The 24,973-nt window shown below is 39.7% G+C and overlaps 1 protein-coding gene across 1 annotated transcript in view; it reads left to right on the top strand.

The window, feature by feature from the left end:
- Positions 1–3,993: 3,993 nt before the first annotated feature.
- Positions 3,994–24,973, top strand: part of TMEM182 (transmembrane protein 182) — a 49,590-nt gene continuing 28,610 nt past the window's right edge. Inside the window, exons 1-3 of the mRNA XM_079110713.1 lie at positions 3,994–4,310; positions 4,547–4,646; positions 6,229–6,327. Of these exons, the coding sequence (XP_078966839.1) occupies positions 4,179–4,310; positions 4,547–4,646; positions 6,229–6,327 (331 nt within the window). The 5' untranslated portion in view covers positions 3,994–4,178. The remainder of the gene's footprint in view (positions 4,311–4,546; positions 4,647–6,228; positions 6,328–24,973) is intronic.

Below are 24,973 nucleotides of genomic sequence, written 5' to 3'. Positions count from 1 at the left end.
ATAGAAATTCAACTTCTTTTTAGCACTTGGAAATTGCCTTCCTCCATAAGGAGATGTTGTAGAAGTAGGGAGCAATGTCCCTGGGAACATCTGTAAGAATCGTGGAGCAATTGTTACTTGGAGCACTTACTCATTTGTTCAGTCATTGTTTACTGAACTACCATTTCTTCTTTTTTTTTTTTTTTTTTTGGTACTGGGGATTGAACTCGGGCACTCGACCACTGAGCCACATCCCCAGCTCTATTTTGTACTTCATCTAGAGACAGGGTCTCACTGAGTTCCTTAGTTCCATTTTGCTGAGGCTGGCTTAAAACTCACACTCCTCCTGCCTCAGCCTCCCCAGCCACTGAGATTACAGGCATGCACCCCTGTGCCTGGCTGAACAACCATTTCTTAATCCAATTTGTTTCAAGACACATGAATTCAAAAACTGTAAGCCGGGTGTGGTGGTACACACCTGTAATCCCAGCTACTCAGGAATCTGAGGCAGGAGGATGGCAAGTTCAAGGCCAGCCTTGGCAACATGGTAAAACGCTGTCTCAAAATAAATTAAAAAGGGCTGGGGAGTGTAGTTCAATGGTAGAGCACTTGCCTAGGATGTGTAAGGTCCTATTTTCCATCCCCAGTACCAAGAAAAGAAAAGCTGTGTAGAAGGGGGAAAATGTAAATAGATATAAAAATGTGGCAGAGCTTGTATGAGGGTCTCCTTTCTACTGCTGTTAACTCAATACCTAGAAGCACAGGTGGCACAGGGTAGGAAGTCGCTGAATATTTGTGAGTGCATTAATGAGGTACATGGCAGGGAAAGAACTTCTAATCAGAGGGGGGCCGAACATACAGATTTGGGGAGCTGATGGTGGCCCAAGAGGGAGGGTGATGTCTATGGAGGGGTGTGGGAAGGCTGGAGACACCTGCTGTCTTTAGTCTGATGAAAGATCTCGAATGCTGGTACATGGGAGTTTTATTGTATTTTTGTTTTTAAACTTCTTTGTCTAGAATGATCTCCAGCTAACGGCAGGATAGAAGACAAGTCTCATAGGAAGAGGCAATAACTCCTTTGACATATGTGAGCTTATCACATTTTCTCAATAATCTCCCCGAACAGTTTCTATTTTCCATAAAACTGAGAGTTGGGGAGTTGATTTGCCCCAATCACTCATCTATGAAAGAAAACTCCCACTCTTCTTCGTTATAAGACAGGTACTAAGCGGGGCAAGGAGCTCTTTCCTGCAGTTCCTATTCTTGTCTAAAGGCTCAGCTTACCTTAAAAACACATCCCTAGTTGCCACTTGGCCACTTTGCATCCTTCATTAGGGGACACAGAACGGGCTGAAAGTCATAAAGTAAAGCAATGATATTTAGGAAATACACATGGAAACATAACCCCCAAATTCTTGTGAATTGTGGTTTAAGACAACACAAATATGCTATCCCACATTTCTGGAAATCTAAAATTCCACAGGGGTCCCACCTCCTTTGCCTGAGTCCTCCTCCTCCCACCTTCAATCAGCAACTCCCTGACCTTTTTCCATCGTCATATGTTTTCTCTGATCGTTCCGCTAGGAAAGGTTCTCTGCTTTTGGTTTAAGGATTTATGTGGTTAGACAGGGCCCACCAGGATATTGCCATGTCAGTTAATGTATTCACGGAGCATATGATTATGTTTAGGATTAGGGCATGGGTATCTTTGGGAGCCTGTGATTAAGGTCATCGCAGCGTGAAAATTAGAAAGGTAGTGGTATTAAGTTGTTAGATTATTGCTTATAGTTTTAAGTTGCCTTGGCATCCATCTCTAAAAATAAAGTTAACTTTCTCATCACCAGAAACAGGTCTCCAAGGCTGTTAACAGTCTCCAATTCTACACCACATCCAAATGGCTCAAGCTGGTGGCCAGAGGTAATAATTCAGAGGCATCTCTCCTGCCTAGCAGGCTAGGCTCCACACTTTGGTGCCACTTTTTTAAAAGAACCATTTGGATATATGCCCATGCATTTCACCTGTCAGACACGTGTGATCTCCTGGGTCCAGTGCCTCTGGTTGAAACCCACCAATCACAGTTTCCTGCAGGAAATCTGTTTGGATGAGGGTCTGGACACAGCAAAGGAGAGGGCCTGCAAGTGTGTCTCTCAATCTGCCTGTATTCTCTGACCTTCATGTGCGGACCTTCTAAATATGGTATGTATCCCTCAAGGGGTATATGGACTGAAAACACTTAAAATTTCACATTGTGAGTGTATTATTGAAATAATTTCTGCAATCTGAGTCTGATGAAGAGGCAGCCCAGTGAAGACTCATGCAGGTGGATCCTCTGCCATCTTCTTCTGTCTTGTCCTCTGGTGGCTTCTAGAAGCAGTAGCAGCCAGATTCATTCAAAATAACCATATCTAGAATATCTCACTGTGCCTCACTTTGGTCAAGTGCTTGAGAATTGTAGAAAAGAAACAGAAAAGAGAGTTGTGGAATTATGTTCATGTGAAGAATATGTAAAGTAATAGAATGTTTAGCTTATCAAAAAAAAAAGACTATTAGGAGTGGGTCCTTATCATTTCAAATTGGAGTGGGTGGGGCAATGGTTCGAGGAGGCATGAGAAGATTATAAAATATCTTAAAGTTCTGTCCCATGGCGAGAACTTAAAAAAACTTGTGTAGTCTATATTTTCAGAGTAAACATCAGACCAATAATCTGCAAACTCCTATGATCCAAATTTTGGTTCAATTTTTGGCAGGACATATAACAGAGCAGTATTACCATTGTTGATGTTCTTAAATGGTCGTCTAGTAATGCCATAGCTGAATAGTGCAGGGAGTCGAATAAAGATTTGAGCATTAGAGGGGAGATCATCCCTGATGAGCTTTCAAATTCAATTTAACCCCCATGGTTACTGATTCTATGGCTGGGATTCCACTCCTGGCTATTAACTACTTCTAGTTGCATGTAAATGGAAATGAACAAGACCCTTCATACTTCCTAAGGATTTTTTGCCTTCATAAAATATATCATAAGAGTTCATCCTATGCCAAAAAAAGGGGCCATGGTGTGAGAAGACTGAATGGTCTGTGCTATCATCGAGATGTAATAAACCAATAGCTAGAGGGACAGTACAGGATCGTAAATAGTGCACTAATACTTTAAAAAGAACACTCTTAGGCACATTGAAATGTGAACAACAAACAAACAAATGAACTAGGAAAAAAGATAAGACTTAGATAAAATGTATATGCGTTGCATTAGGTGGTCAGTATGGGCATTTAGTGTGACTTGTATTTTGAGGAAATTAGATATTTATAATGGAGAAAATAAGAAAGAAAAAAAAACTAGATTAGATTCTTTCATTGTATTCCTGAAGGTAGTTATGTTTTTGACTCTTTTTTTTTTTAATCAGTTCACTTTGGGGATGATTATCTGGATTCACTTATATAAGTTCCATGAGCTTCCATCGAAAGTACTGTTTTTATGTCATTATGTGGATGCTGCATAAAAGTGTTTCTTAAACTTTCAGTGAGTATGTTACCATCACAATTCTTGATCTTTTAAAGGCACATCTTCATGTTTAAGTTATAAACCTGAACCCAAAATTTATTTTCTATCTCAGAAATGTCCACAAAACTTAAGGAGTAAATTATAATTTCAGTTACATTCCAGAGAAGTCTCTTTAGTTCTTTATAGCTGCTATTTTATGTATCTTCAAGGAGAATCTGATGTGTCTTTGGGGTTGTAACGGTCTTTCTAGACTAAGAGGAGCTCGTTGTGACTCTTAAGTTTGTGTCCAATGCGGTCAATGACTTCATAGCCACTGCATCTTCTTTTCACTTCTATGGATTACCTAACAGCAATAGTGCTAATCCCAGCCAGCTCCTGATACGCTTCTCTATAGTCAGAGGAAGGTCAGCTATTTTTTGATCCCCATGAGAGAAAGACAGCTCCTCAATCAGTATCTTAAAATAACCAACCATTCTCAGCTGCCGGGTTGGAGTCCCTCCAGGGAAGACCAAAGGGAATTCAAATCCACGGGCTGGGTCTAAGTGAGAAGCCACCAAAGCATGAGCTAGAACTGGTTTCTCAGGAAGAGCTTGCATTCTCAAAGATCTTTTTATTTCTTTTTATTTTTGCTGAGAAGCTAAGTGTCTATCCTTTTGCAATTCCTTATTTTATTTAAAAGGAAACCAGTGGACTGAAAATGAGACTCAACATTGCCATCTTCTTTGGGGCTCTCTTCGGAGCTTTGGGGGTTTTATTGTTTTTGGTGGCTTTTGGATCAGACTATTGGCTTCTGGCAACGGAAGTGGGAAGGTGCTCAGGTGAACACAATGTGCGTTTCTTCTTCAAAATACTGATGCATTTGCTAGTGAGGAGGACAGCACTGTGCATCCTCTTGAAGTTAGAGAGAATAACAGTGGGGTGCCTTTCTTTATAGAAGAGATCTGTAGGAAGCTACTGGTCATCATTATAGGGGAAAGAAGACATTTCTTTCAATTTTCTGGATGCAGGAATTTTGATTATATTCTTTGGGTTGATGGCAAGTCACTATATTTGTTTCCTATACAGATAGAGAATATCACTTTCCACCATGAAGGATTCTTCTGGAGGTGTTGGTTTAATGGGATTGTGGAAGAGAACAACTCCAACATCTGGAAGTTCTGGTACAGTAAGTGCAATTTAGCTTTATTTTCCCCCTTGTCTGTGAAACAAAAACCAGACTGTTTCCGAGTTAGTACATATCCCTTACAAAAGAATTGGATTCTTGATTGTAAAATCTCAATGAGATGTCTTCAAAGGTCCTAAAGAGAAAAGTCTGTAGGTATAATTATTTTATTTTCTACCTAATTTAGAAATCTGAATGTTTATGGAAAAATGGAGGTATCTGCTCTTTCTCTGCTCACATTTAAAATACACTAACTCTAACAAACAAAACAGGTATTATCTATGGTGTTTCTTTTCAAGTGTCTATTTCTATGTTGCAAATAAATGTTCTTTTGGGGGGTTATAAACACATGAGATCTCAAATGTAAAAATTCAGAAATAATGGTATTATTTTATATTCATAGCTTCAAAGTTAAAAAAGAAGTCCTTTTTTATGTAATGAAACTTAATTACCAGCAGTGGCAGATGAAAGCTTTTTCCTTTGGTCTTCACCCAAGTTTGTAGGCAATATTAAGAAACGGTTTGCTTTTGATGTTTTCATTCTTGTATAGAAACTTTAAAGTTCCCTTTTGAAGTCAAGTAACTTTTTAAGACAATGATGCACTCTTTCAACTGTATTCCTCATATCATATTAATCTTTGAAAACCAATTCATTGACAAAAGCTAGCACTTATTTTATTGTCTCCAACAATGAAAGGAATTGTTTATTAGCCTATAGCCTATTGAGGATTGAAATTGTTAGTCTTATCAAATACTCCTGTGAAAAATCAAAGTGTGTATTTACCTAGTTGTCAAGGTTACAGAATATATAATAAGAACATAAGGTCACTGAAGACTTGAGCTGATGGCAAGTTGTTATATACAAAAGGAACAAAGTAGTGACCAAGTGTTTTGAGAAGAGTGCCTGAACTATCCTACAGAGCATTTTGGGCTGGAGAATAAGCATGCAAATTGCCAATGCAAATTATTTAGACCTTGGTAAAATGTAGTAAGTCAGAATGTGCAAGAGGAAGATTTTGCCAAAGAGACAGAGAAAGAATATTTCACTCCTATTTTCATTGTACACAATGATACATTTTATAGTTTCTGACAAATGAGAGTCGTTCATGTGGTTTCCCCAAATGCTAAAAATTTATTTGAATCATTAACTTGGACAATCTTTTCATTTGCATCTTTTCTGTAAAAGTAGAATTGATACAGAAGAATTTTCTATCAATTGGAATTAATCTAAGTTATATCTAAGTTTATCAGACTTTTCAAGGTTATTTTTGAATACCTGCAGTGTGTTAGGACTTATGTTAGGTATTGGGGAACGTGTGAAAACAGATGAAAGAAAATGCACTTGATACAAATTACATTTATTTCATTGAATTATGTCATGAAGCTAGATATTCTCTATCAGTCTAACTTCCAGATCCCCTGCACTACTCAGTAAGAGGTTTCATACAGCAAGTCTGTATATTTGTTGATGGAACCAGTAGTTTGATTTTGCTTGTGCACCCCAACCCCCTATTTCTGCTCCATTAGCAATGCGTCATCTTGAAGTATCTCAATAACCAATAGTATTGATGTGCTCTTCTTCCCAGCCAATCAGCCACCGTCCAAGAACTGCACACATGCTTACCTGTCACCATACCCCTTCATGAGAGGCGAGCACAACTCAACCTCCTATGACTCTGCCATTAGTAAGTACCCCACACTCCACATGCTTCTGAAAGTGACTTATTCTTCTGCAGGATGCCTGTTGAGAAATTTTTGTGAGAAATTAAAAAAAATCATTTCGCACCTATAATTCCAATACTTTACCTGATATTAATCTGTTAAATATTAAAAGGTGTTATCTTAACACACCATTTATAATTTTAATACCACATAACTTTGATCTAAAAAGTAGAGCTATTTTGTCAGACATTGTGGTGCACACTTGTAATCCCAGCTACTTGGGAGGCTGAGGCAGGAGGATTTCAAGTTAGAGGCCAGCATGGAAATTTAGTGAGACCCTGTCTCAAAACAAAAAAAAAAAAAAAAAAAAAAAAACAAAAACAAAGGGTGGGCTCTGGATATAGCTCTGTGGTAGAGTGCCCTGAAACCACTAAATAAATTCATCAAATTAAATAAATCAAATAAAATCAATAAACCAAATCAAAGCAGACCTACTTTGATTCACTTCTTACATATGAAAATAATGTGTTTTTCAATATGAAGACAGTGATGTTTTTAAGAAAGAATTGCTTAAGGGCTTAGCTGACCTAAAACTAGTCTTAAAACTCAAAATATTATAATACACACTTTTTAAAACATTTATTTTTCAATTGTGACATATGAGAATTATTATTTTATTGTTTCTGTACATTAATGACTGAACTCTGTAGAGTGTAATACCCTACAAAAGATAGCTAATCAGACAGTCTTAACTGGAAGATATATTGGAAACATTAAGTTTTCAGAAACTAAAACCAAGGGTTTGTATAGACTCTCAATGCCATATATAGGGCCAAAGAGTATTTGTTTGCTGAAAAGAATTCCTAATATATTTAATTCTCTGCATAAACTAAAATTAGAGCTCTCTGGAGATAGAGAACCAATAGAATATTTATGTAGCTGTTCCTCAGTATCCTTGGTGGATGGGTCTCAGTGCCCCCCTGCAGATGCCCAGATCCCTGGATACCCAAGTCCCTTCATATAAAATGGTGTTCAATTGGCATTAACCTGCACCCATCCTCCTGTTTATTTAAAACCATCATTAGATGACTTATAATAACTAATATAATGCAAATGCTATGTAAATAGTTGCTATGCTATATTGTTTAGGGAATAATGACATAAATAAACAGTCTGTATATGTTCAGTAAAGACACAATGGTTTTCTGAATATTTTCCTGAATATTTTCAACCAGTAGATGGTTAAATCCATGCATGTGGAATCTCCAGATATGGAGGACTGACTGAATGTGTGTGTGTGTGTGTGTGTGTGTGTGTGTGTGTATGTGCAGAAAGAGAAAAAGGAAGGGGTAGAGAGAATTAGTAGAATTTATCTATCTATCTATCTATCATCTATCTGTCTATCTATCCATCTATATATTTAATCAAGAGATTGGTTTTAAAGATTTGGCTCATGTGATTGTAGGGCCTGGCAAGTCTAAAGTCTGTTGAGCAAGCTGGCAGACTGGAGATTCAGATAAAAGTTGCTGTGGCAGTCTTGAGTCTGAAGGCTCGAAATTCCAGCAGAATTTTTATGTTACAGTCTGGTGGCTGAATTCCTTCCTCCTCAGGAAAACTTTGCTCTTCAGGCCTTTAACAAATTGGATCAGCCTCACCCACATTATGGAGAATAATCTGCTTTACTCAAAGTTAACTGATTATAAATGCTAATCAAATCTAAAAATACCTTCCTGGAAACATCTAGCTTAGTATTTGACCCAACCACCGGGCACGGTAGTCTAACCAAATTGACACATAACATTAACCATCCCAGAACCTAGCAGATAGAGGGATTCATCTGTTTCCCCAAGCTTGTCAAATATGCATTTCCATACATTGTAATTTAGTTTTATATTTGTCGAAGATTTTGCCTTTATCCCATTAACACGACACTTTAAGAAGTGGGTGTGTGGTCTGGAGGAAAAAAAGAGATGAAGCTTTGACCTTAGCTGTGTGTATACCGAGGATTCTTGGGTTCAGAGGACTGTGACTGCTGGCCTTTAACATGCGTGAGGCCTGGGTGTCCCTTCCCATTAAAAATCACACCAGGCATCTCACCCACACTTGACTGGACTCAGTTTCATGTAGAATGTGGATGATCTACTGCTACGAAAAGAGATGATGGTATAGGAAAGAGTAGAAGAAACTACTTTTGATTTATGGAAAAGTTACAAAGAACATTCTTTCTTTTATAAAATAAATTAAGAAGTAATACAGAGATCATAAGGTGTTTGCATTAATTTTAGTACTGATGTTGTTATTCGTATGTTGAGGTCCTTCTATGTGATAGGTATTATTGACACTATATATTTTAAAAAGTATCTATATATTTGAAAATTCTGTACTTCAAAAAGATAGTGGGGAAGTAGCAAAACAAGGTAACATAATCTGTGCATAATAATTATGATGGAGATGGATAGTAAATACATGTCAGAGAAATTACACTGCAATTACACTTAGAATTATTATGTAGCACTGCATATAATTACTGTGTCATTTTTTGGATCTAGTGACAAAACCATTTCCAATTTTTTTTTTTAATTATCAAACTCTTCTTTGGCATACATATTGCAACTCCTTATTCACTCTAAGCTACTTTATCAGAAACTTTAAGTAAAAGTGGCTGAGATGTGCAATACAGGTCCTACAACAGAAATAGTACAAGAGTTTCCTCTATCCTCATAATAATATACACAGATCTCTGATGTTAGTGCACTCTATGTTATTCTTTGATTCCTGTATCCAAGAGAATGACATAGGTTTGACCAAAAGTATTCTACACGGCTTTCCTGTATGTGTTTCCTAGTTAATGAGACTAAGAGTCTTCACTAGACCCCCAGAGCTACTATTTAGCTTTATATAGCTTCATAATTATCAGGCATTGTATACTTTGCAAGTTATTTTCAGTAAATCAAAAGTATTGCTTGTAAAGTCTGATGTATTCTGACCCAGAACATTATTGACAAAATTATCCTGTGTTCTTCTGAGCTTTTACAATACATGTGTCAATAATGAATTCTGGGGAAATAATACCATGGTCTATGATTTCTTTTTTGGAGTGACTCTTAATTTTATTCTTTCAAAGTGTCATAGGACAGTACTGGTGGCATCAGTAACTGGGGCTTGGGAAAAGCATGAGACCCCTTCACACAGTTGATTATTGGTAGAACTAAGACAAAAGTCCAAGTCTCTGGTTTTATTTTAATCGATAATCTTATAAACTACAGTGAAGGATAAGACTGACGGCAGTGCCTACTTCTAAGAAGTGTAATTCTTCTATTTGTATCTCAACCAAAAAACAAGTTAGATCCACATTGGCTTTTTCTGTCTTTCTCTCTGGACCAAATCTGTGTATATGTTCGGGTCTAATTCAGTATTTCCTTCAGTTATTCTTTTTTAACTCTTAAATGCATATTTTGAAATCCAGTTATTCTCAATTCTAGTTATTTGAATGACTGGCCACGCCTAGTGAAGGTGGCCTAATTCTCAGAATTGTCTGTGACAGGGGCTTACCTTTTTGAAATCTGTTAAGCAATTCTATTACTTTATGGGATTTGTCAGAGTTCAGATTTTCTGGTTTGTTTCATGCTTACATTCAGTCACAGTTCACTTATTTGGTATCATTTTGTAATAATATACTGTACATAAATTAATTTTCAAGATAATTCAACTGGACACAGTGGCACATGCCTGTAATCCCTGCAGCTTGGGAGGTTGAGGCAAGAAGACTGAGTTCAAAGCCAGCCTCACCAACTTAGCAAGGTACTAAGTAACTTAGTGAAACCCTGTCTCTAAATAAAATCCAAAAACGGGACTGGGGATGTGTCTCAGATGTGTCTCAGTTGTTCACTGTCCCTGGGTTCAATCCCTGATACCAAAAAAAAAAAAAAAAAAAAAAAAAAAAAATTGACTCTGAGTGAATTATTATTCCCTTTCTTGAGGGCCACATAGTGTCACTCACTCCCCTCCCCACGTATCAAAGTGCTGTTAGCTTAGCTATAATTGTTTACCTCAAAATTTTCATCATTTCTGCCAGCTCCCTAATGGTACAGAAGGTAACCTATTTGTTTTTTTTTTTTTTATCCCTAGGACTTAGTTTTGTACCTGGTAATTGGGAGATAACTTAAAAATTAGTGTACAATAACTTTATACAAAAAAATTGCATTTAGTGTTTTCATCAATAAGTCATTTTAATTTTAGTTTTTTTTTTTTTTCAGGTGGAAAATTTTAGAAACTTAACTTACCATTTTTTTTCAAGGGAGGACAGTACTGGGGAATCAGGGCCTTGTACATGTTCTGCTTCTAAACTAAAAACCCAGCTCTAATTTTCTTATTAAGCCACATGTATTGAACGTAATTTTGCTTTTTCTTAGCAAGTCGGAACACACACACAGCTAGCCAACCTAGCCTTTGAGCTCTGCAAATTCCTTGTTTGTCTCTGGCCTCGGGGTCTTTGTATATTCCATAACCTTCTCCAAATGCTATTCCTCTCTTCGCACTCCATCCTCCCTTCATTTCCTTAACTCAACAGATTGATTCTTTTGCTAGTTCAATTTCAAGCCTCAGTGTTGGGAGGAAGGCTCACTTGCTGTTCCTCCACCCCACCAACACGTGGACTAGGTCAACGTCTCCTCTATGAAAACAGTCTTTAGATAATTTATAGGAAAGATTTTAATTATTTATTTGCATAATTATTTGTTCATGTGTTTTCTTTGCAATTCAAATCTAAAGTCTATGAGAATGGGAGTCTTGTGTGACCAGCCCACTATTTTATTGTATCCACTCTAAACTCCCAGTGAATATTTTGGGGAAGACTCCATTATTACACTGCATATGAATACTCATGCCCAAGTATCTATCGATGTGTGGAAGATTCCTTGGGCACTTTGCAAAATGATCCCAGATTTCCTCACAATTTTGTTTTTTTCTTGCATGCTGTGTAACTTCTGGTCTTCAGCATTGTTTACACCTGTCTGCTGTTCTTTGCTTTTATTGCCAGTGTTTATTTATGCATCTAGTTCTCTATCCCAGTTTTTCCTTTTTTCGCACTTACGGAAAGTGTAAGCTGATGGAAAGAATGTGAGACTAGCAGCAGGAAGATAGTTGGGTGCAATTTTAGTCAGCAATGCATTAGGCTGCAAGTAACAGAAAACACAAATAGTTGCTAAAAAATAAGGACTACTTTGGTCACAACAAGATCAGATGCACCTGCCGTAGTGATGCTGTCAGGGACCCAGGCCATCTTTGGCAAGTGGACAGTGGTTTTCATGCTTTACTATCTTCAAGGTTCCTAGACTTTGCCAGTAGGTTTCTGTCAGTGTTTTATTTATCAGAGTGCTGATGGGTGCTGTTGCACATCCCTTAGGCTGGGGCGTGGAGGTTCAGGTACTCTAACCACTACAGTAGAGGAGTAGAAGGGAAAACAGCTAGGAGTGAGTGTTGAGTGGATCGACAAGAAGATTGTGCCTCGGGGGACAACACCATAACACGTAGACCTGCCTGAAAATCATCAGGGGTTGAACAAGCATGTGAGAATAAAGATGAGAGGGGAATAATGGGCATAAGTGATATTCGAAGCATTCATGAGTGAAATTTGCTAGCCAGATAAAAGACAGCTTGAGAAATCTAGGACAAAATTTCCTTAGAAGAAGGTATGATTCAGTTTAAACAACATACACGAAAAGGGAATGTGGTGACTTACCTCCAAACGGCAAGTCACACTTTAGTGTTTTTTCTTTCCAGTCCTTTTTATATGCATAGTTGTGATCATTAGACATACTGATATGTGTCTTGCATTTATATTTTTATGTTAGTATACATTTCCCCATATTTCTACTGGTTTCTCAAAATTTCAGGAACAGTTGATACCTGCAGATTAAAAATGATTTTATGTCTATTTTGTAATCTTTATTAAGGCTTCAGATATACTTCCAGAAGGATGAATGGTGAATCCAAATAGAGGAATGGGTTTTCTTCGTTGCTGTGCCAGGTTGCTTGCCCACTGGTACTGCACTGTGAATGGTTTTCAACTAAGAGAATTGGGTATGGAGGACAGAAATGTGGGTTAAGAGAAGGAGCTATGTCCTGCAGTGGAGGTTGGAGAGTTAGGGGCTTAGACATATTAAATCTGAGCTGATGATGGAACCACAGTTTGAAGTTCGGCAGGAAACCTATGGGCAAATTGCTTTTCCCCGAAAGGCACTGTCTTCAGCACAACTGGTACTGATGAGAAAGTTGCAGAGCTGATTTTTGGATATCAGATGTAATGTTGCAGGAAAAATATCAAAGGAAAAAAGACTGTAAAATATCCATTGTACTTAGAGAAGGAAAACCAAAGACAGCTCACAAACAACAAAGAGAAAGACACACTGAAGACAAACGGATGAGCAATCCAATGCGTGGTCCAAGGAGCCCATGGAGGGAGAGGCTGGGGCAGCAGGCAGTGGTCCCTTGTGACCCAAGCAGAGTTGAGAGAGAGAAAGCGGGGAGAAGGAATTGGCCCACCTGCTGCCAAGACATAAGTTCTGAAGGAGCTACTCATTCCCTCCCCACCACAGTCTCAGCTTTATGCCCATAAAGATGCCTCTCTCCGGGTACCACCTGCACCCCTCCAGCTGCATGCTCTGCTGGTGCAGCCCGAGAACTTCCAGAACTTCTACCCTGGAGCCAGTTCCAGCTGACCGCCCTTTCTCTTAGGCTGAACTCCAGGTCTCTCTCCAGGTGATGCTCCCCACCCTCCCCCAGGGAACTCATTCCTTTTTCCTGCACATTTCCGTGCCTGATGATCCTCCAGAGAGCCCTGCCCCAGCCCAGGCTTCTCCTCGCTTTTCTTGGCAGTGGTGACCCTTATAAAGGGGTAGGGCAGCAGAATGCTGGGAATGTGAAGCCTCACACCGCCAGGCCGGGCAGGCCGTGGGCGGTGAGAAAGTACAGACCTTTGCCTGTCGCCAAGCTTGAGCCTGGAATAGCTTCTATAAAAGCATGGTATCGCAGAGAGCACCAAGTCTACCAAACACACACACACACACACACACACACACACAAACTTGCCTTTAGTATACTGTACAAAATATAAAAATGAATGTCTTTACATTTGACAGTTTGAAACAGGACCAGGATGAATTAGGATTTGTAAATGTAAATACTTAGATTATTTAGGAGACACGGTAGCCGGTCCTAGGTTTCTAATAATCTCATTGGATGCCTCCTACTGACCTCTCTCTCCAGTTGATTTTCTGGGGTAGCCGAGTCTGTCACCCAACTTGGATTTTGGGATCCCAAACTTGTAGATTAGCATTAGACCCAGAAAGAATTTACACACACAGGCTTTCTTAGGAATTTGTGCTCAAGCCAGAGGGAGTCCCATCACATACAGGGAGGTGACAACTGGAGAGAGAACAAGGGGGCGCAGCTTCTGTGGCCTCTATGGGCGAGGCAGGAACCTGGTCTCCTGATGTGGTCTCCTCACATGTGGAGGTGGGACTTGAGTAACACCCTTCTCTTCATCATGGCTCTTCTCGTGCTGCCCGAATAGCCACTGTCCCAAGTCTCTACCTAGGCTAATAAGGTCAAGGTGACTGGGTTACGTTAGTGACTTTTCCAGTTAGTGAGGCATTTGTCCCTCATCACTGGGAATTGCCTTCTCCTCTAGAAAAGTCTCTGATATTTTCAGAACAGTGCAGACCCGGCTGTGTCTGACTTGAGCTGGCACTTCTGCTGACCACAGTCTCCAAAGTCTGGGAGCTGACCTTGCCAGACTCCTGTCTCCTGGTGGGCCATGTCCCTCCCAGAGCCTCCAGCGGTCCACCTTTTAACTGCTGGTTTTCTGGTGTGGCTGTTCACCCCACGAGATCGAGAGCTGGCTTGGCTCTCTTATTTCTCCTGAGACATGTTCTTCTCTTAATCCTGAGGGCTCCTGTTCTTCACTGTATCAATCTTCTTATATATTTCTATATGTTAATTCTGGACTTTTAAAACATTTTCCCCCAAATAGGTCTTCTGCTTTTGTTGTGAAGAAAAGAAATGTACTATGAAATTTAATGGAAAATGCGATCTAGTCATTTCTTTCTCATAAATGCCAGGCACCTAGATATCCAAAAACACTTTAATGGCCACTTAATTTCCTGTTATTCATTAAAACATGTGGAATCACACAGCCATGACCACAGAACCAGCATGATATTACAGAGGTGGTTGCAAATCTTGGTCAACAGCTGATCTTCCATGCAAGGCCCTGGGCAGGCTCCCTGGGGGTGAGAGCGACCCCCAGCCCCCAATAGGGCTCCTGAGAACAGAGGCAGCTTTGTACTCACAAGGCCTGACATCGAAGTTGTAGTTAATAATCAGTCCCTTTTTGGAGAGTGCTATTTCATGTTGTCCACCATTTATTCATGGGATTCTCAGGATTGTTGGCAATTATGGAACAGTGCTTCAATAATAGAAGGTTGAATATATTGGGAAAATAAGACCATGTGGTCACTCACAGCAGTGTGACCTGGCTTTCTTTTGGTAAAGAACAGGTTCCCAACTCTGCAGAGCTTTCTGGTGGTCTCTATGGAAATTCCACTCTGAAATGGGGAACTGTCCTCTCATGATGGTAGAACATGGAACAGGTTTCCTCTTCCTGGGTGGTATACATATTGTCAACTGGATCATTCTTTTTATTTTTTTGGCAGGGAGCACACCAGGGATTGAACCCAGGGGCACTCGATCACTCAAACACATCCCCAGCCCTATTTCGTATTTTATTTAGAGACAGGGTCTCACTGAATTGCTTAGCGCCTCGGCTTTGCTGAGACTGGCTTTGAACTTGAGACCCTCCTGCCTCAACCTCCCGAGCCACTGGAATTACAGATGTGTGCCACCATCCCAGCACCTATTGTGATTTTTAAAAACAACTTTATTGGAGGAAATTTTCAGATGTTTACAGAAGAAAATGGTATAATGATCTTGTATGTCACCATTATTCAACTTCAGTGATTATCAACACATTTTGTTTCATCTATGAACATAATTCACACCGGCTTATTTTAAAACAAATTGTAAACAAATTCTGTAAGTTAAAATTTAAATTAAATTATTAAAACAAATTATGTTATTTCTATGATAAACCTATCAGCACATATCTTTAGCAGATTCTATACTATCTGACTATAAAACTTTTTAATTTGAAATTCATATAGAGTCACAGAAGGTTGCAAAGACAGTACAGAGTCCCCCATGCCCTTCCTCTCTTGTTCCCTCACTGGTTACACCTTGCATCACAGTCGTATGATATCCACGCCAGAACATGGATCTGCATGTGCACAGATCATGTTATTTATCACTAGTGTAGATTGTGTGGTGTGATCACTCTACAAGCTTGATGCCAAACTATTCCATCCACACAAAGCTCATGCTAGGTGCTGTGGCACATGACTGTAATCCTAGCAGCTCGGGAGGCTGAGGCAGGAGGATCATAAGTTTGAGGCTTGCTTTAGCAATTTAGCAAAGCTTTAAGCAAGACTCTGTGTCAAAATTTAAAAAAATAATAATAATAATTAAAAAGGCTGGGGATGTGGCTCAGTGGTAAAGGATCCCTGGGTTCAATCCCTAGTACGAAACTAACCAATAAACAACAAAGATCTTGCTCCTGTACCTTTTACAGCACCTTAGCCACCACCACTACCCACCCTTAGCAACCATGGCCTATTGTCTATGCTGTAATTTCTCATTTCAATAATGTCATCTAAAAGGAATCATATGAGACTGCCTTTTTAAAAACATGTGCCCTTGCAATGCACCCAAGTTGTTACACCATGTATCAGTAGTCCATTTACTTTTACTGCTAAACAGCTTGCTCAGTCAATCCCCTATTGTAGGACACATGGGTGTGTCCAGTTGGGGTTACTATAAAGAATGTGTGTTACTTTTTTGAGGGTCATATGGTGACTGGACATTCATGTTTCTTAACTGCCAACTATTGGCCAGAGGACCCAAGTCCACCTGTCACAGGTGATGAATGAGAGAGCAGGTTCTGTGTCCTCGACAACTTTTGATATTGTCTCTGTTTTTCATGTGAGCCATCTCCCATTTGGACTATCTCCCATTTCCTTAACCACCCCTGGTGTGAACATCTACTTCTGCACTTTGCTGCCATCCCCAGATCCCCATGGGTGAAATTCTCTTTACATCTCTTGCTCATTTTCTAGCTGGAGTATTTACTGATGGGTGTTCTAAGTGCTGTATCATCTAAATAGGAATTCTTTACAAGATATGTGGTTTATAAATCCCTTCCAGTATACAACTTACCTTTTTAGCACCTTAGCAGGGACTATTGTAGAATAAAAATAGTGAATTTTGATGAAGTTTAATTTATTGATTTAAAAAAGAAACACTGCCAGGCACAGTGGCACATGCCTGTAATCCCCCTCAGGATGCTGAGACAGGAGGATCGTGAGTTCAAAGCCAGCCCCAATAACTTAGTGAGACCCTAAGCAACTCAGTGAGGCCCTGTCTCTAAATAAAATCTAAAAAATGTCTGAGGATGTGACTCAGTGGTTGAACACCTCTGGGTTCAATCCCGAGAAAATAAAGAAAGTTAAAAAAACAAACAAACAAACAAACAGACCACTCTTTTGGAATCTTGTTTAATTAAGAACTTCACTAAGTCAAATCTTGAAAATTTTCTCATGTTTTCTTCTAAAAGTTTTATGATTTACAATTAAATTCATGATGCATTGTGAGTTAATTTTGAAATAAGGCAGGAGGTTCTTTTTTTTTTTTTTTTTTTTTTTTTTTTTAATCAGTGTTTTCCCAGTTGTTCCAACTCCTTTTGTTGGAAAAGATTGCCCTTCTTCCCCTGAGCCATTTTTGCTTCTATGTAAAAAAACAGCTGATTATATTTGCATGCCATGTTTTCTGGATTCTGTTTCATGATCTGTTTCGCTCTTAATACCACCCATCTTGATACATAATAGCCATTTAATAAATGCTTAATTGAATAGAGTGATTTCTTTTACATTCTTGTTGTTCAAAATTGCTTTCACTATTCTATATCCTTTGATTTTTCTGTATAACTTTTAGAATATTATGTGTGCCTGTGTGTGCATGTGTGTGCATGTGTATGTGTATGTGTGTGTGTGTGTGTGTGTGTGTGTGTGTGTATGTGAAAAGTCTTGTTTGAGTTTTGATAGAAATGGGGTTATACCTGTGTATTGATTTGGGAAGACTTGATATCTTTATGATGGTGAGTCTTCCAATCTGTGAACCTGATATATCCACCCATTTATTTAGGTCTTCCTTTTTATTTCATCAGCATTTTATATCCTTCAGCATACAAATACCATGTGTGATTTCTTACATTTACATCTGATTGAATCTAACTGATTTAATTATGAGCAATTATAAATGGTATTGTGTTTTAATTTCCATGTGTGTGTGTGTGTGTTTTTTTTTTTTTTTTTTTTTGCTAGTATAAAGAACTTTCATTGATTTTAAAATAGTTAACAGACTATCTTTGGAATAGTTTTATATTTGTAGAAAAATTGAGGGGAAGATACAGAAAGTTCCATTTCTATTACCCACACAGTTTCTCCTGTTACTAAAGTCTGGTCTTAGCATGGCACATTTGTTGCAGTTAATGAACTAATATTGATACCTTGTAATTGACTAAAGTCTATCATTTACATTAAGGTTTATATGTTGTGCTATATGTGGGTTTGGACAGATGTGTAATGGCGGGCGTCTGCCATTGTAATATGGCTTCACCACCCTGGAAGTCCTCCGGGCTCTGTCCATCTCTCCCCCAACTCCCAGCAAAGATCTTTAAGGGTTTTTCTATAGTGCACTGCTGTTGGTTCTGTATTATACACATGCTATTCCAGGCTATTATTTTGAAATTTACCCACAAGTGCAGTGCAAAACCTTAACTCCCTTTGTGTCCATTTGCCCTTTGACAACTATAATTGCCTCACCTCTTTCTCCCACATCTATTGAGAACCACATGTGGCATATGACATTTTCTTTTTACTTTAAATTGCCAAAAATGATCTAGAAAACTTAAAAGGAGAAGGAATCTGTATCATGCAGGCTAGTAGTTTTTGAATCATTGTTCTTACTTTCATGCTGGTGTTCTTATTTTGCTTTTATTAGAAAACACCCTTTATTTCAGAGAATTCTGTGGGTGACAGATCTCACTGTTCCTCCCACATTTGAGAGTTCCCTCATTCCTGCTTCAGTCCCGAATGGGACGTTTTGCTGGGTATCAACTTTGGAGCTAACGGTTCTTTTCTTTCAGTGCTTGGAGGTGTGCCAAAGTGTCTGGCCTCCTGGGTTTTGAGTAGCTAGCCACAGTCCCCGCTCACTGGATTTGCCCTTCCAGGTGTTCTTTCTCCATTATTCCCTTTGGGGCATTTTTTTTTTCTTTGCCTTTTTTGAAAGAAGGATGATCATCCTGTGTTCTGTCATGAGTCTCTTTGGCTTTATCCTGCGTGGCGTTGCTCCTCGCCTCAGATCCTTAGCTTTATGTCTTCTGATAACTTTGAAGAAAATGCTCAGCCATTTGTCCTTGAAGTTTTTTGGTCCTATCTTATTTCTTCTCTCCCTCTAAAACTCAGAAAGTTTACTGTTGGATTTCGTTACAATTCCATGGATCTCTGAGCCTCTCTGTTCATTCCTTTCCATTCTGTTTTCACTCTTGTTCAGACGGGTGATTTCCAACATCCGATTTGGAAGTTCACTGACGGTTTCCTCTCTTCCCTTCATTCTTGGGTAAAACATGTTTGTCAATTTTTAAAAATGTTTAGTTATCGTATCTTCCAGTTAAAAGATTTCCATTTCGTTTTTTATTCAATTTTCTACTTTTTCATTTGGTTTAAGCATTTTTACATTTGCTATTGAGGCAATTATATTTTTAATGTGGCAGCTTCCAATCCTCATCCACCATCTCTCATCTTGGTGCTGGGGTTTCTGGACTGTCCTTTGGCACGGAAGGTGTGGCTTTCCTGGTTCTTGCTATCACTAGTGATTTATTTTACCGCAAATGGGACTTTCTGAATAGGATGTTATGTGAATATGGATCTTATTATTTAAGTTTTTTGTTATCCTCAACTTTTCTGGACAACACTCTGGTGAGGGACAGGGTGAATGTGGCAGACTTCGTGCCAGGTGGGGTTGAAGTTCAGGCTCCTCCCTGCTCCTCTGACCCTCTGGCTGGGAGATGCTCCTTGCTGCTGCGCAGGTTCAGTGAGGGCTGTGACCCCCACCGTGCTTCCTCAGAGGGCAGGCTGTGTCCACGGCCTTCACTGACGAGGTGGGACTGGGGGGCAGCGTGCAGGGGTGGTGACAGTCCTGACTCTCCCCTGGACATCCTAGACTCCCAGGTGGGAGGGTCCTGCCTCACGCACCCCATAGGGCTGGAAGCCTGGGCACCCCACCTGGTCTCTGCTGAATGGTGGTTTCATTTCCGACGGTGGAGTTGGAAGCCCAGGCTCCTTGGAGGTGGAGATACTTGTTACAGACTGTTGGGTAGAAGTATGTGCTCCCCTCTCAGTTTTTAATTGTGGGCGTAGAGATGCAATTTTTCTCTGATGTTTGGCTAAAATAGAGGGGTTAAGCCCTCGAAGAGTTTTGTCTTGCTAGCCTATCCCTCACTACAAGTCTCTTGGCTAGACATATTTCTTTTTTGGTTAATGTTTTATTTTATTTTATTTTATTATTTTTTGTCTGTGTTCATTGTTGATTCTGATTCTGGTATCCTCCTACATGGGGCATTAAGAAAACCCGACAAATTCACCACAGTGCTATTCCTTGTCCCAAGGTCCCTAGCTGGTCTGTCTTCTGCTGTCTACCTTAGTGTCTTCTTACCTTTACTTGTGTAATACCCAGGGTGTTGTGTTATACTTAGTGAAAAGAATAGAGAGAGACAAGTGTGTCTACTTCATCATTCTAGACACAAACAATCTCTTTATCTGGTTGTTTCTCAAGGGGCAGATGACTGGATTTGCTAATGGAAAGGAAAGAACAGCCCACGGTGACTCTTTTGTTGTCTTAGCAAAGGGAGAGATAGCGTTGTTATTAGTGGAGATGGGAAGGCTAGGAAGCTTTGGAAGTTTTGTGTATGTTTAGTTTAAGATGCCTAGTGGAGGGCTGATATCAGCTTTTGGATTAGAGAGTCTGGAATTCAAGGCAGGAACTGCATGCTTGGGAGTCATTGCCTGGAGGCATAGGAAAAGCCAAAGGAGCAAGACAAGAGACCATCTGGGTGTCTTGGCACATGCCTGTAATCCCAGTGGCTCAGGAGGCTGAGGCAGGAGGATCGTTGAGTTCAAGCCAGCCTCAGCAAAAGTAAGGCACTAAACAACTCAGTGAGACTCTGTCTCTAAATAAAATACAAAACAGGGCTGGGGAATTGGCTCTGTGTTGAGTGCCCCTGTGTTCAATCTCTAGTACAAAAAAAAAAAAAAAAGAAAGAAAGAAAAGAGAGAGAGCGAGAGAGCATTTGTGGAGTGAGTGAGTGTAGACAGAAAGGAGGTCAGTCCAAAGATCAAGCCCTAGGATGCCCCAGTGGCGAGGGGTCAGAGAGAAGAGGAGCTAAGGAGGTTCCAGATGAATGGGCAGCTTGGGAGTCAGGAAGAAGCCAGAGGGGAAGAGTGTTTTAGAAACCAGGTGGAGAGGCTGGTTCTGGGAGCGGGAGTGCTGGCCGCCGGTGCTGCTGAGGAGCAGAGTCAGACCATCGGGAACCTGGCTCGGGTTGCAGGTGGTCCAGAGCAGAAGAAGGGTGTGTGGCCAGGGTCCTGCCTCCAGGCCCACTACTGCAGTTAACATGCGTCACGAGACATGGACGTTAGAACTGCTCGAATTCCAGGGGCGGAACTTGGCTAAATGAAATCATCCGCAACTGGAGGCAAACTGCTCAGAGGCACCATCACCGTTTCTTAGAAGTGATTCATTTATATTCTTCTTTCCTCTGTTGAAACCCACTCACATATCAATAAAGTATAAACGGAATAAAAGCTATTTTGTTATTTTACAAAACTTGCTAACATCTCTCTAAAATAACTTCACTCTTCAAAACTGCGCGTGGAAGGGACCGGAGGGAATGTGCACGGAGCTCATGTCCTGTGCGTCCCTCGGGCTGGCCACCTTCACATAGCCATGCCACTTTTATGTATTTCTGTCTTGAATTTTGGGGATTGCATCATGAGGTCAGATTTATTGCTGCTGTTTGAAAGTCAAGGAAACGGAGAGTTTAGCTCTCTCAACACAAAAATCAGACTATCTGGTTAGCCGCTTTCATTTCCATAACTTTGTAATTAACCTCCTGATAACATTGTAAAGATAATTTGTGTGTTCTTCACAAGCAATACATACTTTAAAGCAAAATCTATTTGTTAACTAGGGAAGACTATACTTTTACTTTTTATTCTATACTTTTATTTTATTCTATACTTTATTTTATTCTATACTTTTACTTTTTAGTCTCAGTATAGTGTGTCAATATCAGTTTTTCATTTGCTATTTCTTTTCCTTCTCATAAACAAGTTTGGGGAGATAGATTTATGATTTTTACTAGGTGCTTGTCCTAGTACTTAAATTCATTGCTTCAGATCTTTCAGTAGTCAAGGGCAACACTGTTGTTCACATCAGTAGACGAAGTTCTTTGACTTTCAGAATCTGACTTATTTCACTTAGCATGATAGTCTGCAGTTTCACCCATTTACCAACAAATATCATAATTTGATTCTTCTTTATGGCTGAGTAATATTCCATTGTGTATATATGCCACATTTTCTTTCTTCATTCATCTGTTGAAGGGCACCTAGGTTAGTTCCATAACTTGGCTATCATGAATTCTACTGCTCATTGATGTGGCTGCATCACTACAGTATGTGATTTTAGATCTTTTGAGTCTACACTGGGGGTGGGATAGCTGGGTCTTATGGTAGTTCCGTTGGTAATTTTTTGAGACGTCTCCATAGTGATGTATTCACAGAAGCTAGTATAAAATAAGGGAAAGAGTGAGAAAAGAGGATTTTGTTAAAATAGAAGAAAGATTGGTGAACTAAATGAAGGAAATTGAGGGAAGGAGAGAAGGGCAGGATATGGGGAGAGCAGCGGAGGGAATCTGACCTAGCTTTCCTGTGTACATATATGAATATCCCACAGTGAATATCACCATCATGTATGTCCGTAAGACCGTAACTAAAAAACAAAAAGCTATAAGTAAATAGCGGAGAGGTCAGTAGAGTGGAGGGAAGAGAAAAGGAAGGAGGGAGGAGAAGGGATATACTGCAGCTGAATTAGAGCAAATGATATTCCATGCCTTTATAATTATGCCAAAATGAATTCCAGCGTTATGTATAATGAAAAGGCCCCCCCAACATATGTTATAAAAATTGACTAAGTTCTATTAGAGTTGTCGAAGAAAGTTAAAAAGTTCATGGAAAGAAAGTGTTACTTTTGTTTCCAGAGCAACGGCAATTGTTGTGCAATAATGAGGGTATTTGCTCCACAGTTTGCTGAATTAATAACAAATGACAAATAAATCATAAAGCCAAACCCCTTCAGACCATGGGCAGAGTGGCCAGGGGAACACTACGTTTGATCTTTGTAAAGATTTTCTGCTTCAAATGGGCAGTTTTAGAAGACTGGTCCTTTGTAGTGGAGACTTTGAAGTTTGGTGCATGCTGTTCATTAGCAAAGGGACATATTGATGATCCACTTGCTTGGGACTCTATAAACAGAAGGACTAGGGTGACTTATGCAGCCAGTAGTACTTTCAAATAGAGTAGTCAATAGAAAACCGTAGGCTGGTTAAATGTCCTGATTCTAAAAATAGACAGCAAACAGTCACCTGGTTAGTGGGGAGAACAAACACAGGGTTGCCTGTAGACATTTCCATCTTGTTCCTTCAACTCCATCCTTGGAAGAGGCCGAGTGAGTGAAAGAAGTCCAAAGAAGGTTTTGGCATTGTTCTTAGCAAGTGCTGACTTTGAAAGCCAGTGATCATGTTTCCTGCTTAGTGGAGAAAATGTAACTTGGTCTGTTCACTATGGTGACCAGGGACCAAAAGGAACCTTTTGAGCTGATAATGGAGTTAAGAAAAGATATGCCCACTTATTATTCATCATGAAGTGTAAGTGCCCACCAGTCTAGCCTGGGTGATCAGAAGCGTATACACCTCTTCTCCATAGGGAAGGGGAAGACAGAATGTAACCCATTTTTAAGGCAATAGGAAGTTATTTTCAGGTGAATTTAGTAGGCTCAGAGACACATCCAAAGGCCTGGGACAAATACCCCTGTGCTCTAAGAGCAGACAATGGATCTTAAAATGATTCTCTTTGGAATATTTAATGGGACTTAAATACAAGACACTAGTATGTGACAAAAGTTTGTCCAAATGTGATGACAAGTCTTTCTTCCTGCATTAAGAGTTTACTTAACAAGAACTTGGGGAAGGAATCAGAGATAATTGCTTTCTTCGTTGGTGGGTCCAGACTTTCAGTGGACAAGGAGCTGTCCCAAGAATGCCTTTTCTGTCATCTGCCACTTTTTTATGTTTCAGTAATTTAAAACGATCAGCACATCAGGGCGCCATATTTTGGGGTGTCAATCCCTTGACTCTTTCATCATGAATATGCAAATTGAAAAAGTTTGTTCCAGAGTAAATTTCCTGGTGATGCTAGTGATGTCCCAGCTATCTTTTCTGTCCCAAGAAGACACTCATTTTATTTCAGCTGTGCTCAGACTCATTTCTTGTAGGGACAGCTCATATCTCCACCTACTCAGGCCCCAATTATGCATTGGTTAAATGTCTTTCCAAGGCATCTGCTGTCTGACGCAGATCACAAATTCCAGGACAAATCCCCAGTAGAGCCAATGGCTCCTCTCATCTCTGTATCTTTAGTTTCTTCCTAGAAAATGTTATTTACTCCTTTTCCATTTTCTTCTAATTCCTTCATCACATCTCCTTGCTAAATTCATCATTCTCATGAGGCAGATCAATTTTCAGAAAGTATTGTCAGATTTTTTTGGTGCCTTATTTAAAAACATTTTACCCCTTAAGGAAAAAGGGGAATATTAAGGGAAATATTAAGTTCTGAGAGAAAGAAAAGGGAGTATGCAACTGCTTGCTTTTTTCTTTATGGATATTTCTCACTGAAGACAACTGTATGCACGCTTGTCCTCAGTTGCTTGAAAGTCATAGATTGAAGCCCCATGTGCTCAAAAGAGGCCTAATTTATTTTAATTTGCCAGTGATTGTTTTTATATTATTTCTAGGGTAAAACCATAGAACTTGAACCAAAAATGTTTTGCTGGAAAAAGACCTCATGCTGTAAAGGATTCCATTCTGTCTTCCACTTCTCCCTCCTGCTTTTTACTTAGCTCTAAAAGCTTTCCATCATTCTGCATTTTCACACTGAGCCACTGGCACACACTGTTCCACCCTCCTCCTGGGTTCCTTGTTTGTCTGACCACTGGACCAAGTCCATTTCCGGGCCATCCCTTCTATTCCAAGAAGCCTTATGCAGTATGCTGAGATTGGGGCAGGCGCTTCCTCTATCCTTGCATAATAGCCCACCTCTCTTCCTTCCCTCGAACTTGTACTGATGGCTGACAGCCATCTGATAGTGCATTTTTGTCCTCTTA

Source organism: Sciurus vulgaris (assembly GCF_902686455.1).
Source record: "Sciurus vulgaris genome assembly, chromosome: 14".
NCBI lineage: Eukaryota > Metazoa > Chordata > Mammalia > Rodentia > Sciuridae > Sciurus > Sciurus vulgaris.
The sequence above is the reverse complement of the archived record's forward strand: the minus strand, read 5'-3'. Positions and strand labels throughout refer to the sequence as shown.